Genomic DNA, 15031 nt, shown 5'->3' on the forward strand with positions numbered 1-15031 from the left:
CCATGGGTTTAATTACCACAGTAAAATGGCCGAATCGAGAAAAGGTGACATTTTCCCTGAGTTTCGTCTTTCAGGCACTGTGTCAATCTCTGCTTACATTACCAAATTATGGTCATGTACGCCCCCTTCACGAACATTTACAAACAGGCAATACTAAAAATCATCGATTTCGGCTAAACCCAACTCCCACCCTTCTTTAATGTGGCCCATAAGTTTACGTATTTTCAATAACAAAAACCTTTTTGACAGCCAACGAGACAAAGAGCCGGCAAGATTAGTTTGCCTGTGAGGCAACATCGGGGAACAATTAACCCATCTCCCACAATGCATCGGGTTCTTCACCATTGCATCTTGGGACGAAGAAGGTCTCGTCGTAGTGTTGTGAAAAGTCCTTGGACGTGAGATGAATATTCCGTCGAACAATTTTTCATTTACTATTTTGAAAAACTTCTAGTGGGCAATAACACTGTAATTAAACTATTCAGGTGAGTAACTGGCAATAACACCGAAGAATTAAACGACATCATAGCTGTCCATTTGCGCTATACGTTTAGTTGTTAGTCATGTCGGTTTGTCGACGTTAGACCCAGTCGATGTTATGGTTCTTGAGCTAATTTTAACCATTTTGACGAAGTGTTTACGTTACCGGTGCGTATTTTGTAATTATGTCAAACTAATAAGTACATATATACAATTTAAAATCTGAACCTTTGTGTTTTGCAGAAGTCGTTTGTGTCCGGTCAGGAGAAATGGGAGCCGATAAAAGGTGAGTAACGTCTAGCGCCAATGTTAGGTTAGCGCCATTATCCGCTGTAGGAGTGGCTAGCTCGTTTTTTTTTTCATTATCAATGGGGACGACAGTCGTAAAGTACTACTTTTATTTAATAATTCAGCCGTATTTGGATAGTTGTGCATTGAATGTCTTTAAAATGCTGTGCGATATGTCTTTTTGCAATGCAAAATGCACAACCTACATATAATCTTGGAAAAACTATATTACTAACGAGATAGTGCCAAAACTATAGCAAGACAATGATGACATTAAGAAAGGTACACATCTGCTTAAAGACAGCAGTAAGTTTGGAAGATGCAAAGTAACTCAAGTATCCAACATTATACGAAGGATCAAGAATGCCAGCTACAAGACAGGCAGCTCGTTAAGACTACCGGCAAACTAAATAAACATCATTATTGACTTTAATACTTAATGGCTTAATTGCAACATTGGTAACATCTGTAACTGTGTCTCATGAATTTAACAACAAAAAGCACATTAAAAGGTATATCATGTTAGGTGGTCTTTTTATGCAAGTAAACCAAGAACATACAGTGTTAAAAACGTGTATTGTTTTCATTAATGTTTTAATATATGTTTTAGCCAGAAGTAATAATGCTAGATAGATCTGAGTAATTAAGTGTAAATTTTGGATTGCTACAGTTGAAACAATGCCTTTGTCTGAGAGAATTGTTTTTATAATTTAATTTTTTTTTTTTTTTGTCTGAGTGTATGCATTTTGTTTGACATTATGAAAGTAAACTTGTTTACCTTAGAATCATAACAACATTAAGACATTGATACAGTTAGTAAGCAAAATGCTGAATTCTGACTTTGGCTTTAATTGTCTTCCTCAATAGGATTAGTCGTACAGAACGCAGCGGTAGGTATGGCTCAGAGCAGCCGCGTGATGAATCTGAATGGCGTGAGAGGCGTGAGCGGGACCAGGAGCGTGATCACAGCATGCGCCGCTGGGGTGAAGAGAGACGTAGTGATCGCTTTGAAGGAGAACGACGAGGTTCAAGAGACAGTCCAGAGGTAGTTATACCTATAATAAATTACTTGTCAATTCATAAGTAAAATCGATGTGTGAGTGATTATACCTACAAACTGATGTACTCAACTACTTTTCTTGAAGCAACGAGAAAGAAAACGCCGTAACAGTGATCGGTCAGAAGATGGTTATCATTCAGATGGTGACTACCCAGAGCAAGACTACAGAAGAGAGCCTGGGGAGGAGAAGAAGAGCAAGACTATCATGCTCTGGGGGCTGTCGCCACATGTCACAGAGGATGATGTAAGCTTATTTTAATTTGATTGTAATTCTGTTCCTCACCCATTCTGTCTGATGAAATGCTCTAACAGGATTTTAATTATCGTCCCATCTTCTCTCTGATTTTTAGATTTGTTTTGCCATTGACCAATTAGAGGGGCCTCAGCCGGTGGATGTCAGGCTGATGAAGAAGAAAACAGGTGAGAACCAGATACCAGACGGATCCCAGCCTCCCCCAGTCTTTGACCATAGGGCCAATCTGCTTCCATTAGGACCCATTTCCCATAGCAGCTACCAGAAAATTGTATCAAGTTACTTGAATAGGATGTAAAACTGTGATTTAGGGATTATAAATTCCCTCTGTTGTGGTGCATTTATAGGTAAGTATGAACAGTAATAACTGTTTTAAGAAAACCAGTCTGCAGACACACTTTGTTATTAAGTGTGGTTCAATAATTCAGCAGAATTGTTTGCTATGGTAAAACTCCTTTGGAGTGGCCCATTTTGTACCAAACAGGGCCTGGGTCGTGAAGCAGTTTGTGGAAGAGTTTGAATACTATGCCCATGGACTCTTAACTAACACGCCTCCCGTCTATATTTGAATGCTGTCTCTAGGTATAAGCCGTGGTTTCGCCTTCGTGGACTTTTATCACTTGCAAGATGCTACCCGATGGATGGAGACCAATCAGGTTGCTTCACAATCGCCAAGTCTAGTTTTAATCTTGGGGATCTGAAAAAATAACCTAAAAGGCAACCAAAGTGAAACTAATAAGTAAAGTGGAAAACCTCACAGATCTTAAAGAAAAACATCGAGGTGTTTGCCAGTGAGCAAAAAAAGATTTGTATGATCATATTTCAGATTTTTGTAACTATGATGTTGTATAGTTAGATGTTACTAAATAGCATCAGAGCTGCAGATTTTATATATTGTGAGGTTATCTCCATAAGGATTTTGAATTTAAGATAATGAACACATCTTTACCTTGCTGATAGAGGCATTATCCATGATACCGTAGTGGCTGAATGCAAGCTCAGACTTTCCCTTTTTAGTTTACCCCTCATTAGAAAATGTAAAATATTGTTTTGTTTTGGTTTTTTTTTTTTATGTTTGTTTGTTTTGTTCAGCTTTCAAAGAAATGTCTCTTAGGGTCACACTGTACACTTTGCTCCAGCTCAGTCTGGGCACTCGGGTCCCAAACACCTAAAAAATACCCTCCATACATCATGCTCACATATACATCATGTGCCTGTCTTGTCTTTAACACAAAGGCTATCTGTTGGGGGTCCCTCTCCCCCATCTCTCCCTTCCAACTCTGCTTGTTCTGTTGATAAAAATGAAAGCTTCCAGAATTTTTGAGTAATTTTTTTTGTCTTCTTGCAGAAACGCCTGACCATCCAAGGCAAAACTGTGGACATGCACTACAGCCACCCCAGAAACAAATATGAAGATTGGCTGTGCAACACTGTAAGTTAATCATCTGTCTTGGTTTCATGCTTCCACTGAACACCTCACACATACATTCAGGTATTTTAATTCCTGTCAGCATAATTTGTTGTACACTGAAGTTGAATAAGCGGTAAAGGTTAGGTTGTATGTTGGGTAAGTATGGTATGCTGCACCAATATAGATTGCCTGTTTACTGAGGCAGCTCTGTTCAGGGGTTAAGTAGGTGTATAATAAAAATGATGTGAACGGTTACTTGCAGTGTGGCCTGTACAATTTCCGGAGGAGGCTGAAGTGCTTCAGGTGTGGAGCAGCCAAAGCTGGTAAGTAGTTAAATCAACAAGAGGCCACTGACTGCAGACATCCGGGCTGCTTGGATGCAACACACAATTTTTGTGTTGTGTTGTGTTGTTTTACTCTGATATAGGAAAAGTGCATAGATGGGAATCAACATTAATCTAATTCACATTACCTGATGACATAAAATGGGGAGAAAACACAGTAGACATAAGAAGTGAATGAAGTAGGCTGTGATATAAGCTATTTACTGGTACTGAAAAGAAATTCAATAGCCATCAATTATACATTTTTTCCGGGTTTTGTGAGGGTCATGTTAATGCACCTCTCACGTCTCTGTTGTTCTCTCAACAGAAAATGAAACGAGCAGTAATCCTGGAGCTTCTGAAATTCAGCCAACTGCAGACTTCTATGGCGACAGTAAGAACCAGATTTCTTTAGGCAGCAGTGCTCCTTTTACTTTTTTTTTGTTTTTTTTTTTTTTTCTTTTTATAAATTTGTTTATTGTTTGCCTTGTACAGCAATCATCCTACGAAATATTGCTCCTCTGACCACTGTGGAAGCCATCATGACAGCCCTGGCTCCATATGCCAATCTTTCATCTAACAACATTCGCCTCATCAAAGACAAGCAGACAGGCCAGAATAGAGGCTTTGCCTTTGTACAGCTCTCCTCTCCTCTGGTAAGACTTTGTTAAACATACAAAGATAGTCAAACATGATGTACTACATGCACTACATAAAAACATCCTCATGTCTGTCAACCCCCTTTTATTTATCTTTCAGTATTTCCAGTCTTAAACCTTCTCGTCTTCAGTTGTATCTCCACATTAATTCCTGTGTCTGACTTACTGTTTATTTTGGTTTTGTTTTTTTAAGGAGGCCTCCCAGCTTTTAACCATCTTACAAGGACTTCAGCCGCCTCTTAAACTAGATGGAAAAACCATCGGAGTGGATTATGCTAAGAGTGCTAGAAAGTGAGTTTTTTTTTTTTTTTTTTTTTTTTTTTTTTTTTTTTTTTTTAAAGAAAATTTCCCTATAGAGAAGAGAAAACCTGCCACATGGGAGTTAAAGCTCCAAATCTTGTGCAAAAACTCACCCTGTGCCTCTTCTTCAGGGACCTTATACTGCCTGACGGCAATCGTGTCAGTGCCTTCTCTGTGGCTAGCACAGCCATTGCTGCTGCCCAGTGGTCCTCAAGTCAGGTAAATATTTTTTGTAAAACCTCCCATCATACAGATATCATGTACAAGTGAAAATGGAGCAGGCTCATAACCTATATTTTACATTTACAGCCACAGCAGAGCTCAGAGGGAATGTCAGAGTACAGCTACCTGCAAGAGGGCTACACGCCCATGTCTCAGGTTAGTAGAAGATCTGAAGCAGTAAGAGTTAACTTGAGAGCGGATCGTCTCTAATAATTCTTCTTTGGGATATTTAATAGCTAAACACTGCTCTCTGGCCACATCTAGTGGCAGCAGCAGTCATTAGCACACTTTTATCAAGGAAATTTTATGTTGATTTTATTCTACTTTGTCAAGCTTACAGTTGCAATGATAAGCTATAAGGATGTAACAGTGGTCTATATCATAGCAGTCCATTACTCTAAAACCCACACCAAAAAGTTGCTCTGGTATGTTAGACACAATCTTTTTTTGTGGAGTCCCCTGGAGAGAAAAATAATTAAAATTTTCTCTGTTTTTCCATTGCATTCATCAAAGTCTACAATTTACAGCATCTCTGTTTTTCCTACCTCTGCCAGTCACATCTCATCTTTAATTGTGGAGTCTTTTAAGTTTATTGAACAATAGCCAATAACATATTCTTTAAATGCAGGATTGTGTCCAAATAAGGGGGAGAAAATTTCTTAGATAAGTGGCACCACCAGCCTGGTCAGTGTCACTATCTCCACGTCGGCTTGCATGCAGTTTGATGTGGAGGCAATAGCAGTGAAGAAACCAGCTCTTCATATCATAGAAGTAATGCTGGATAATGACATTGATCATAATAACTATTATTATGACAGATATGTAGAATTAAAAATAAATATGTTAAAATACAAATATCTTAAACAATGATATGTAAGATATTATTTAAAAAATTAAATGAGTGTCAGAGTAATTGTTTGATCTGAATTATCCAGCTGCAGTTGTCTGAAATGGAAATTCAATTTGTTGCCCAGCTCCACATTGTAGTGTACTGTTGTGATGATTGTAGTGTACACTGGCAGACAGTTTTTTAAATGACAAAAAACTGGTATCAAAAGGGTATAAAATCACCAGATCTGTGGTGAATGTTGAGTCAGAAATACAGATTTCTGTAACTCATCAGGAACAAAATTGACTTATGTAAAGCAATCAAATCATTGTTTCACTGACTGGTTTATTTTTCAATAGGACTACCAGAGCTACTACCAGCAAGGGGCAACAGCCAGCACCTCTCAGGGAAATGGGATTCTAGGAGGTATGAGATGCTTTCCTACCTTTATAGATTTTCATGTAGTTATTACCTGTTAATTGTGTTTTTTTTTTTTTTGGGGTGTCCTGTTTTCTTATTGACAGATGAGTTTAGTTTTGTTACCTTACATTGTTTTGATGGCTAAGTTTCTGCAGTCTTCGTCATAAGAGTCCTGTGATGTTGATAAGACAGGGCACTGCAACATCACATGACTCTTCTTACGAAAACCGCAGTAAAAACAGTCTGTATATTCTTATACCTTCCTGGTTTTAGAATACTGTAGTAGTTAAGTCAAAAATCCCCATAAGACCTAAAAAGCTCAAAGTGACCTCTGCGTCATAAACAGTGTAACTCACCAGAGCTTTTGTTGTTGTTTTGTTTTGTGTGTGTGTGTGTGTGTGTGTGGGTGTGTGTGTGTGTGTCTATCAGCGGCCCCAGGTGTGAAGATCGTTCCAGCTGCAGCTGGGGTGGTCATCTCACAGAGTGCACAGGTCTACCAACCACATATAATTGTGCAACCTGCTGTTCAGGTAAAACATGTTTTTATTCATTCTGCAATTGACCTGCAACTCACTGAATATATTATCATTCTCCAAATAACCATTACATTAAATTAAAGGCTTTGCCACTTGCCCAGCAACTGGAGGTGAAACCCCACACGGGACATCTGTCAAGCATGGAAGCTGTGTCGATGCCAGTTGCCTCCATAGCTGCTGCCACGGTTACCACTGCTGGTACACTCGCAGCCTCACAACAGACAGCTGACGCCAGCACTGGTATGAGCACACAATATTCCTTAAAGCTTGTGCTGTTGAAGTGTGATGCACACAAAGAAGGAAGCCTTAAGGTCACATCCATAGTTGTTACACTATAGTGTTGGATCAAGTTGAGCCTGCACTTTAAGATGGATACTGATATTTGTTTTTAGTCAACAAGCCATACACTGATTTAAACAGGTTTATTCACATGAAACTGGCAATGAATATAGTTTGATATTAATGATCAAATATATTGGGTCATGTAGTTAAGGTTGCTGCTGGAGCCAGGGTTTCCTCCAGGATTTTTTTGAAACTGTGGGGGGGTGCCTTGCCTATAATTTTTTAAAATTAATACTATTACAACTTAAAACTCTGTGTTTTTATAAATAAAAAAACCATTGGGGTCCCTTTATTAAAAAATTGAACATGAATATTCCAAAGCTGTCAAAATCATGTTAGAGTTTAAATGTCTATATTCCTAAAACTGAAAGAAAATGACATTTTTTTAGTTCTGTTAAATTAAAAAACTTGAACATGCCTCAGAATAAACACAAAAAATATTTCCAAAGTGAAAATATTTTTTATGCTTTTACTTTGCCTCCCTCCTTACAAACATACATGAACACTTCATACTATAGTATGATCTTAATCACATAATGGCAACCAGGGGATATGATTTGAATGAGATTTTCTTAGTTGAATTCTGCTTTTATTACGTCCTCTTGCGATTATTTTATCCCAGAGGAGCCACAGTCAAGCCTGTTAAAGTTATTGATATTATTATAACTTGTAAACATTTAACACTCACTTACTCAACAAGCAAATGTTAGTTCGTTAAGGCTTGTTGTCAGACTGACCCGCACTCACGGACAGACACACAAACTATCTCTCCTCTCTGTCACACACACACACACAACTGCTCCTCTCGCCCTGTGAATGCAGCTCATGTTTTTCCTTCTCTTCTCCTGTTTTAGCAAACATTTAGAACACAAAGTGAGGCAAATATCATGGATTATAAAGTAGGGACAAAAAATTGATTCTTAGATGCATCGCGATTTGGAGGTGGATGATTCTAAATCGATTCATCATTGTCCAATAATCGATAATCTAAATTTTATGCGCCGTTTAAAGGACGAAACTGTTATTTGCAGCACGTTTTCACACAGGCACTTTAAAGGGAGCACATAACAAAGAAGCACGGGTGACCAGGAGGTCAGACCAGCTTCATGTGGTTTCAAATCTACTGTTTGGTAGCACCTCGGCTTCTTAAAACATCAACGATGTAATTGAATTGGACATGAGCTACACCGTATGTAAGCTCTGTCACACCAAATAAAAACACTTCAGGAACACAACAAAGATTAGAAGCCATATAGTTCGCTTCGACCCAGGGGAGGAGGGAAAACCGCCCCAGCTGCTGTTGCTAAAAGTGCCTCTGCTAACCAGAGAGTGGTCGAACATATCCTAACAAAGCTTCCAACCTCCTCGGAAAAGGCGAAGCAAATCATCAAGTCCATCCAACATTTATTGACTAGGATTTACGTCGTACTCAGTCGTGGAGAACCAGGGCTTTCGAGCACTGCTGCATATGTTGGAGTACGGCCATCCCAACGCTTTACAACAAAACCAAAACAGGCCATGGCATCGCTGATGTAAGCGGGTAGGATAGCAGTAACACGTGATGCGTGGACAGCTTATGTCATACATGCCCCAAACAAGAGCAATGAATGAGAGCTGAGCTGTACAGCCGACGTCTGCAAGGGCTGAGGAGTAAGTAAACAAGTACTGCAGCACACTTGCATCTGAACGTTTAGATCAGCTCGTTCTTACACAAGAAATTTGCCCTTCAGTCACCCACAGCAAATGTGCTTAACGTTTGCTGTGTTTTTTTTTTTTTTAATTCCTGCAGCCATGAACTTCACAAACTGTTTTGGAAGAACATTATTTTTTTGTCCTTTTTTCAGAGAATTGTTGCAGGCCAAAGTCTTATTTATTTGTGACTAATGGCAGCCTTTTGTTAAGCTAGTGCTAGTTATTACAACATAGGTTTGAAAGCACTATTGTTAAATATTGTTACATAATTTTATATTGCATCGTTTTCCATAAATTGGCATTTTTTGTTTTGGTATAGTAAAGTATTTTTGTTTTGTCTGAATGTTTTATTGCTCTATGCACATAACAGCAAAACATAGACTTACAGCTGTTTGTCTGTAAAAGAGGACATTTTTTGTTTGTAATTCAGGTAAAGCTACAAGGAAAGGAGGCATCAACCTTTGTTGCAATTATAACTTTTCAGTTTACACAAGTCTTCCATTAGGTTAATAAAGGATAATGGAAGTAAATTTATCTTTTTTCTCTTAACTACAAATGTATTGTCTTTATACAAATGTATTGTTTAAAAAAAAAAAAGGTCAGTGGACACAGTGAGAACAAGATATGTTGTTAAAAAAAAAACATGCATCAAAATACATCAATAATTGATTTAGAATCAAATCGTAGCTCTCTGAATCGTAATCGAATTGTGAGGTGCCTAAAGATTCCCTCATGAAATTAGATGAATGCCTGACAGTCCATCTCTATTATTTTTATCCAGGCTCGTATTGTAACAAACGGAACTAAAGATCTGCCAAAGTTTTTACGACAACGAGCTATTTTATGATGGCTAGCATCTCATCCCCATCATGAGACACTGGTTGATGATGAATAAATCTACTCAAGTTTACCGCAAATCATGGATTATAATCAGGGAAGTTCTAAACTAAGTGAAAGTAAAGTTTATCAGCCGTGTGTGTGTGATGACAGAAAGCTGAGACTCCGGTGTTTGTTTTTCAAAATTAAGTTATTTGCAGAGAAGTGTCACATTTCATGATCACAGTTTCAAACTCTTACTATGGTATGTAAATATAGACTATATGTTTATATGGCTCCATTCATATAATTTACAATTTTAACATCTGGAAAAAAAAAGATCATAATTCTGAAGGCATGGCGGCTTTTTTTTTTGGCGTGGCGGTGTGCCACGATCAATTACATGTAAAGGAAACCCTGGAGGCTGAGATAGAAGAGCTTAAAACTGGTATCCTCAAGAGATATCTGCCTTTTAGTTTCCTCTAGTAGAGAATGTCAGGTTTTGTTCAGCTTTGTTGAGTCGTTAGCTGTGAGCATAAACTATGTAAATGAAAAGGATGCATGAAGTATTCTTCAGGTGCACCCATAACTCAGTTAAAGTAAACATTAAGAATTTTTATTTTGAAGAATAATTTCTGATCACAGATTTAACTTAAATGAAACTTGATATATACATCATGATGAAGGAAAAAAATACTGCTGTTATTATCAATGTCATGTTTTCTGTTTTGACAGGTGTTCCCGACACATCAACCTATCAATATGACGAGTCCTCTGGCTACTATTATGACCCTCAAACTGGGCTTTATTACGACCCAAACACTCATGTAAGTGGCAAACGAGCCTCTTGGCTGTGTCCCAAATCACACGCTCAAACACCACTCCCTATATAAGAAGAAATTTTGTCATTGACTGTGTTGAGCTCACAGGCACAATTTAAAAAGTAACTGTTAAACGCTACTTGCCCCTTTTTGATAGACCCTCATAACCATTGCTATCTCCAAATTAGACATGCAGTAACACCATCAGGGGATCAATAATGAGTAATTGCAAGATATTTAGTTTTATACTTAGCCCCCTCCAACAGAGGTGGTTAGAGCCTTTATCAATAAGAATAGTCTATAATTTAGAAGGCTCTACAAAACAGCAAATTAAGGACATAGTGCACTTTAAAGTGAGTAATGGATGATTTTGGACACGGCTTGTGCAAAAGACTCTGTCATGTTATTGTGAGTCTGTTTTTAAAGTTTATAGTTCTCTGATTATGTCCATTTTAATGCTTTTCCAGTATTACTACAACTCTCAGACTCAGCAGTACCTCTACTGGGATAGTGAGAAACAGACTTATGTACCTGCCCCAACTGACACAGCTGCTGGACAGAGCGACAACACAAGCGCGACAAGTGGCAAAGAGCCTAAAGAAGGCAAAGAGAAAAAGGAAAAGCCTAAAAGCAAGACTGCTCAGCAGGTATGTGGACATTTATTCTATTTCTGTATCTACTGCTGTGAAACATTTAGTTTTGCCTTTGAATGTAGCATGAGCCTTTCACTTTGCTATTCTTTATTCATCTTTAATTCATGCTAAAATTGTTTGATTCTTTCAGATTGCTAAAGACATGGAGCGGTGGGCCAAAACTCTCAACAAGCAGAAAGAGAATTTTAAGAGTAGCTTTCAGCCAATTAGTCAGGAAGAAAGGAAAGAGGCAGCAGCTGCTGATGCTGGTTACATACTGTTTGAAAAGAAGGTAGAGATTCAATATCTGCCCAATCCTTATCACTGTCTTAAATGCTATAAATAGGAAAGTTACATGTCTTTCTGTCATTTATTATTTAGCAGGCAGGAAGTCTTGACAGACCCATACCAGAGGTGCTGAGGAGCCCTGTGGAGGAGCCAGCAGCCAGCTCAGCCAACTCTTCCAAGGTAAGCCTTTACCACTTGAAGAAACTGAATTTTCTTTGCAATTTGATATTGATTATTGCTTAAAAAAAAAAAACACACATTTTAATGCTAACCATGTGACGCTCACCTGCCTTTGTTTATCAATGGTGTGGTCAGCTTGGCCTCGTGGCAGCCTATAGCGGAGACAGTGACCCTGAGGAGGGTGGGGCAGAGCCTGAAAGGGGTGATGGGGGCCAGGACAAGCTGACAGACTGGACTAAGTTGGCCTGCCTGCTGTGTAGGAGGCAGTTTCCCAACAAGGAGGGTCTAATTCGACATCAGCAACTTTCTGACCTTCACAAGGTATCACAGCACATGCTGTCTTCAGGCCTTTTATGATAGAAGTCTGACATAGCCGTAAAGAAGATCAGATGGCCACTAATCATCTATTCTCATGTTCTTCCTAGAAAAATCTGGAGGTTCTCCGCAGAACCAAAATGAGTGAAGCGGAGCTCGAAGAGTTGGAGAGAAAAGAGACTGAGGTTTGGCTTAAAATCTTTAAGTTGTTGTGAAATCATATTCATCCTCCTGATAAAGGATTGTGTTTGATTATCTAAAAAATGTTTTTATTTCTTTATTTCCAGTTGAAATATAGAGACAGGGCAGCAGAAAGGAGAGAAAAGTACGGCATTCCTGAACCTCCTGCTCCCAAAAAGAAGAAATTCAGCCAACCAACACCAGTAATGTAAGTATCTGATTCCACTGATCTCTTCACTTAAATGCTTCCTCAGGCTTTGCAAGGTATTGCATTGTTTTTTTATGTGATGTTTAATGTAAAGCTTCTCTTTCTTCTGTAGAAACTATGAACAGCCCACTAAAGATGGCCTCAACAGTGACAATATTGGTAACAAGATGCTGCAGGCCATGGGCTGGAAGGAGGGTAAAGGTCTTGGTCGTAACCAGCAGGGTATCACTACACCGATTGAGGTATGCACAACAGTTGCATGTCTGTGTTGGCAGTACCCAGGGACATGTGGAGCACCTGTATGCCTAAAAAAGTACTAAAGTTAGTTATTTTTCTTCTCAGGCCCAGTTAAGAACAAAAGGAGCTGGACTCGGCACAAAAGGCACCAACTACACCCTCTCTCCTTCAGACACATACAAAGACGCAGTCCGCAAAGCCATGTTTGCCCGATTCACAGAATTGGAATGAGTCATCTTACTCTACACTTAAGTTTTTCATCATTTTCTGCAGCAGATAATTTACTTTTTTAGAGTGCAGTTCTTCTGCATAAACACTGACAAGTAATTTGGCATGGAAACAATAGAAAGACTATTCTTTGAACACAGAGAATTAAAGAACATGATGGCCCCTTTTGCCATAAGGGTTAAAACAGACAACAGATAAATATGTAATGGCATATTAAGATCGTGAACAGTGTTATTTATAAATTGTAAATAGGCACAGTGAATTTGATTTACGTATTTCTTCTTTGTTAATGAGGTTTTTTGTCTCAATGTGTGAAAAAGGATGTACAGTTTATACAGAAAATTCCTTTGTTGTACAGAAAATAAATGAAAGTCGTTATTTATTTGTGTGTATGTTGTCCTTTTTTTGCTTCGATCAAACAATTTTTCAATCAACCATTATTATTATTATTTCAGGTGAGGTAGCTATTTATGTTCAGTGTTATTGCACAGCCTTTGAGGTGAAGTAACGTGCTATCAGGAGAGGGACAATCTTCTATCATATTAAACTCTGTCAGGTTATGTAGCTCATCCTTTCAGATGGAGTTGCCCCTTTATTTTTGGTGGGTGGGTCCTAAAAAGGGCACTTTGTCATCTACTGTCCACTCACAGGGTACTTAAATGGGCACTTGGTCATGTACTTTCCACTCAAAGGATACTAAAAGGGCACTTGGTCATCCACTACCCACTCACATGGCAGCTTAGAGGAATGTAAAACCAAGCTCGTAACTACCTCCAAAACCAGGACAATAAAAGTAGCAGCTGTGAGTGAGCAGAGCTAGGAAAGTTTACAGGTGAGCAGCACACCAGCAAAGCTGAACGATATGAAACAACACAAAACTCAGAAACGAGACTGGATCACTGATGGAAAAGGTGGACCAAGGTATAAAGGCTATATCTGACGCTATCGAAGGTCTTACTGTTCAAATATCAGTAAGACTTACTTACTCAGACTCCCAGGTCCCTTAATCAGTGAGCAAAAGAGCCGCGTCAAGAGATATCAATCGCAGCACAGCGCAGCACCCACTCGACGTAGCCAGCAATGCCAGATGTCAAATCAAGATGGAAAATGTGGTCATTGCTACAAATGTGGCAGCTCAGCATTGGGCAGCAGGCTGTTGTAAGATAAAACCAAAAGCCACCACAAACAAGATTGAAATCCCCATGTACAACAAAGACATTGAAGAGCATGCAGATCAATTCAGCCTTAAAGCACCCATCACTGGCAAATAAGAGTCTAGTTAGAGCATCGTTAGATGGTATGAATACCACAGTGCTATGGGATACTGGTTCTCAGGTGTCAATTGTGGGCTCAGACTGGTAAAAGAAGTACCTGCCAGATGTTGAAGTGAGACCAGTGAAGGAGCTACTGGAAGAAGGGAGGTGAGCTTGATCTCGCAGCAGCCAATGGAACAGACATTCTTATGAGGGATGGATGGGAATTGAGTTCACATTGTCCAAAAATGCTGTTGCTGAGATGAGTGACAAACCTGTACTGGTGCCAATTCTGGTTGCTAGTAGTGACTTTGAATGCCCCATCATTGGCTTCAATGTTATTAAGGAGCTAGCTCAACAAGAAAAGTATGAAAACAGCACCAACTCAGACCACATGGTGCAAAAGTTAAGCTCAGCACTCAAAGTGGGTCGCAAAACTGCCAAAGCTGTCCTGTCTGTTCTGAGGAAAGAGAAGCCTGAAGGTTGTGCTCACACCGCCAGGTTAGGCAGACGACCAGTCATGATCCCAAAAAAAACCAAAGTCATGACAGTACAATGTGGTCATCTGAATAAAAGAGTGCTGGGTGGGTCACGTGTTGTTGGAGCCAAATCAGGAAGCACCATGGCCCACAGGACTTACAATCAGAGAACAACTGATTCAGCTTCCAGATGAAGACAATGAAAAAATAACTGTGACTGTTGAAAACTTGATGGATAGAGACATAACATTGTGTGGATGTACAACACTAGGTTGGCTGTATAGCGTTGATGCAGTTTATCCACTTGAAATGAGAAACAAAGAAGACAAAGTGTTATCAGACATCTAACAGCAGTGGTGAATCCCAAACCAAACCACAAGGTGAGCCCTGAGACCCACCAGTGGGCCTGAGTCATCTGACAGTGGACCAACAACATCAGGTAAAACAAATGCTCAGAGAGGAGTGTGATATTTTCACCAAAGATGATTGGGACACAAAATGTATCCAAGATTTTACAAAGGACATTCACCTAAGGCTGATATTCCTGTGCAGAAATCATACAATGCAATTCCTCGACAC

The 15031-nt window shown here is 39.2% G+C and overlaps 1 protein-coding gene across 3 annotated transcripts; it reads left to right on the forward strand.

Moving 5' to 3' along the window:
• Nucleotides 1-333: 333 nt before the first annotated feature.
• LOC121506515 (RNA-binding protein 5-like) lies at nucleotides 334-13102 on the forward strand. 3 transcript variants are annotated; one of them, XM_041782361.1, is made up of 25 exons: nucleotides 334-485; nucleotides 724-766; nucleotides 1636-1813; nucleotides 1914-2072; nucleotides 2179-2248; nucleotides 2664-2737; nucleotides 3430-3513; nucleotides 3755-3815; nucleotides 4144-4209; nucleotides 4311-4471; nucleotides 4668-4765; nucleotides 4906-4993; nucleotides 5084-5152; nucleotides 6185-6251; nucleotides 6675-6775; nucleotides 6865-7021; nucleotides 10367-10458; nucleotides 10920-11099; nucleotides 11236-11376; nucleotides 11466-11552; nucleotides 11688-11873; nucleotides 11978-12052; nucleotides 12155-12255; nucleotides 12368-12497; nucleotides 12598-13102. In XM_041782361.1, exons 2-25 carry the CDS (start codon nucleotides 750-752, stop codon nucleotides 12721-12723), a joined length of 2568 nt encoding a protein of 855 aa, XP_041638295.1. In that variant the 5' UTR covers nucleotides 334-485; nucleotides 724-749; the 3' UTR covers nucleotides 12724-13102. The 3 variants fall into 3 exon arrangements, with proteins under 3 accessions (XP_041638295.1, XP_041638301.1, XP_041638308.1); XM_041782367.1 differs by having other exon boundaries at nucleotides 11469-11552; XM_041782374.1 differs by having other exon boundaries at nucleotides 6883-7021.
• The last annotated feature ends 1929 nt before the right edge of the window (nucleotides 13103-15031 follow it).

The sequence above is a fragment of the Cheilinus undulatus genome, linkage group 3 (genome assembly GCF_018320785.1).
Source record: "Cheilinus undulatus linkage group 3, ASM1832078v1, whole genome shotgun sequence".
NCBI lineage: Eukaryota > Metazoa > Chordata > Actinopteri > Labriformes > Labridae > Cheilinus > Cheilinus undulatus.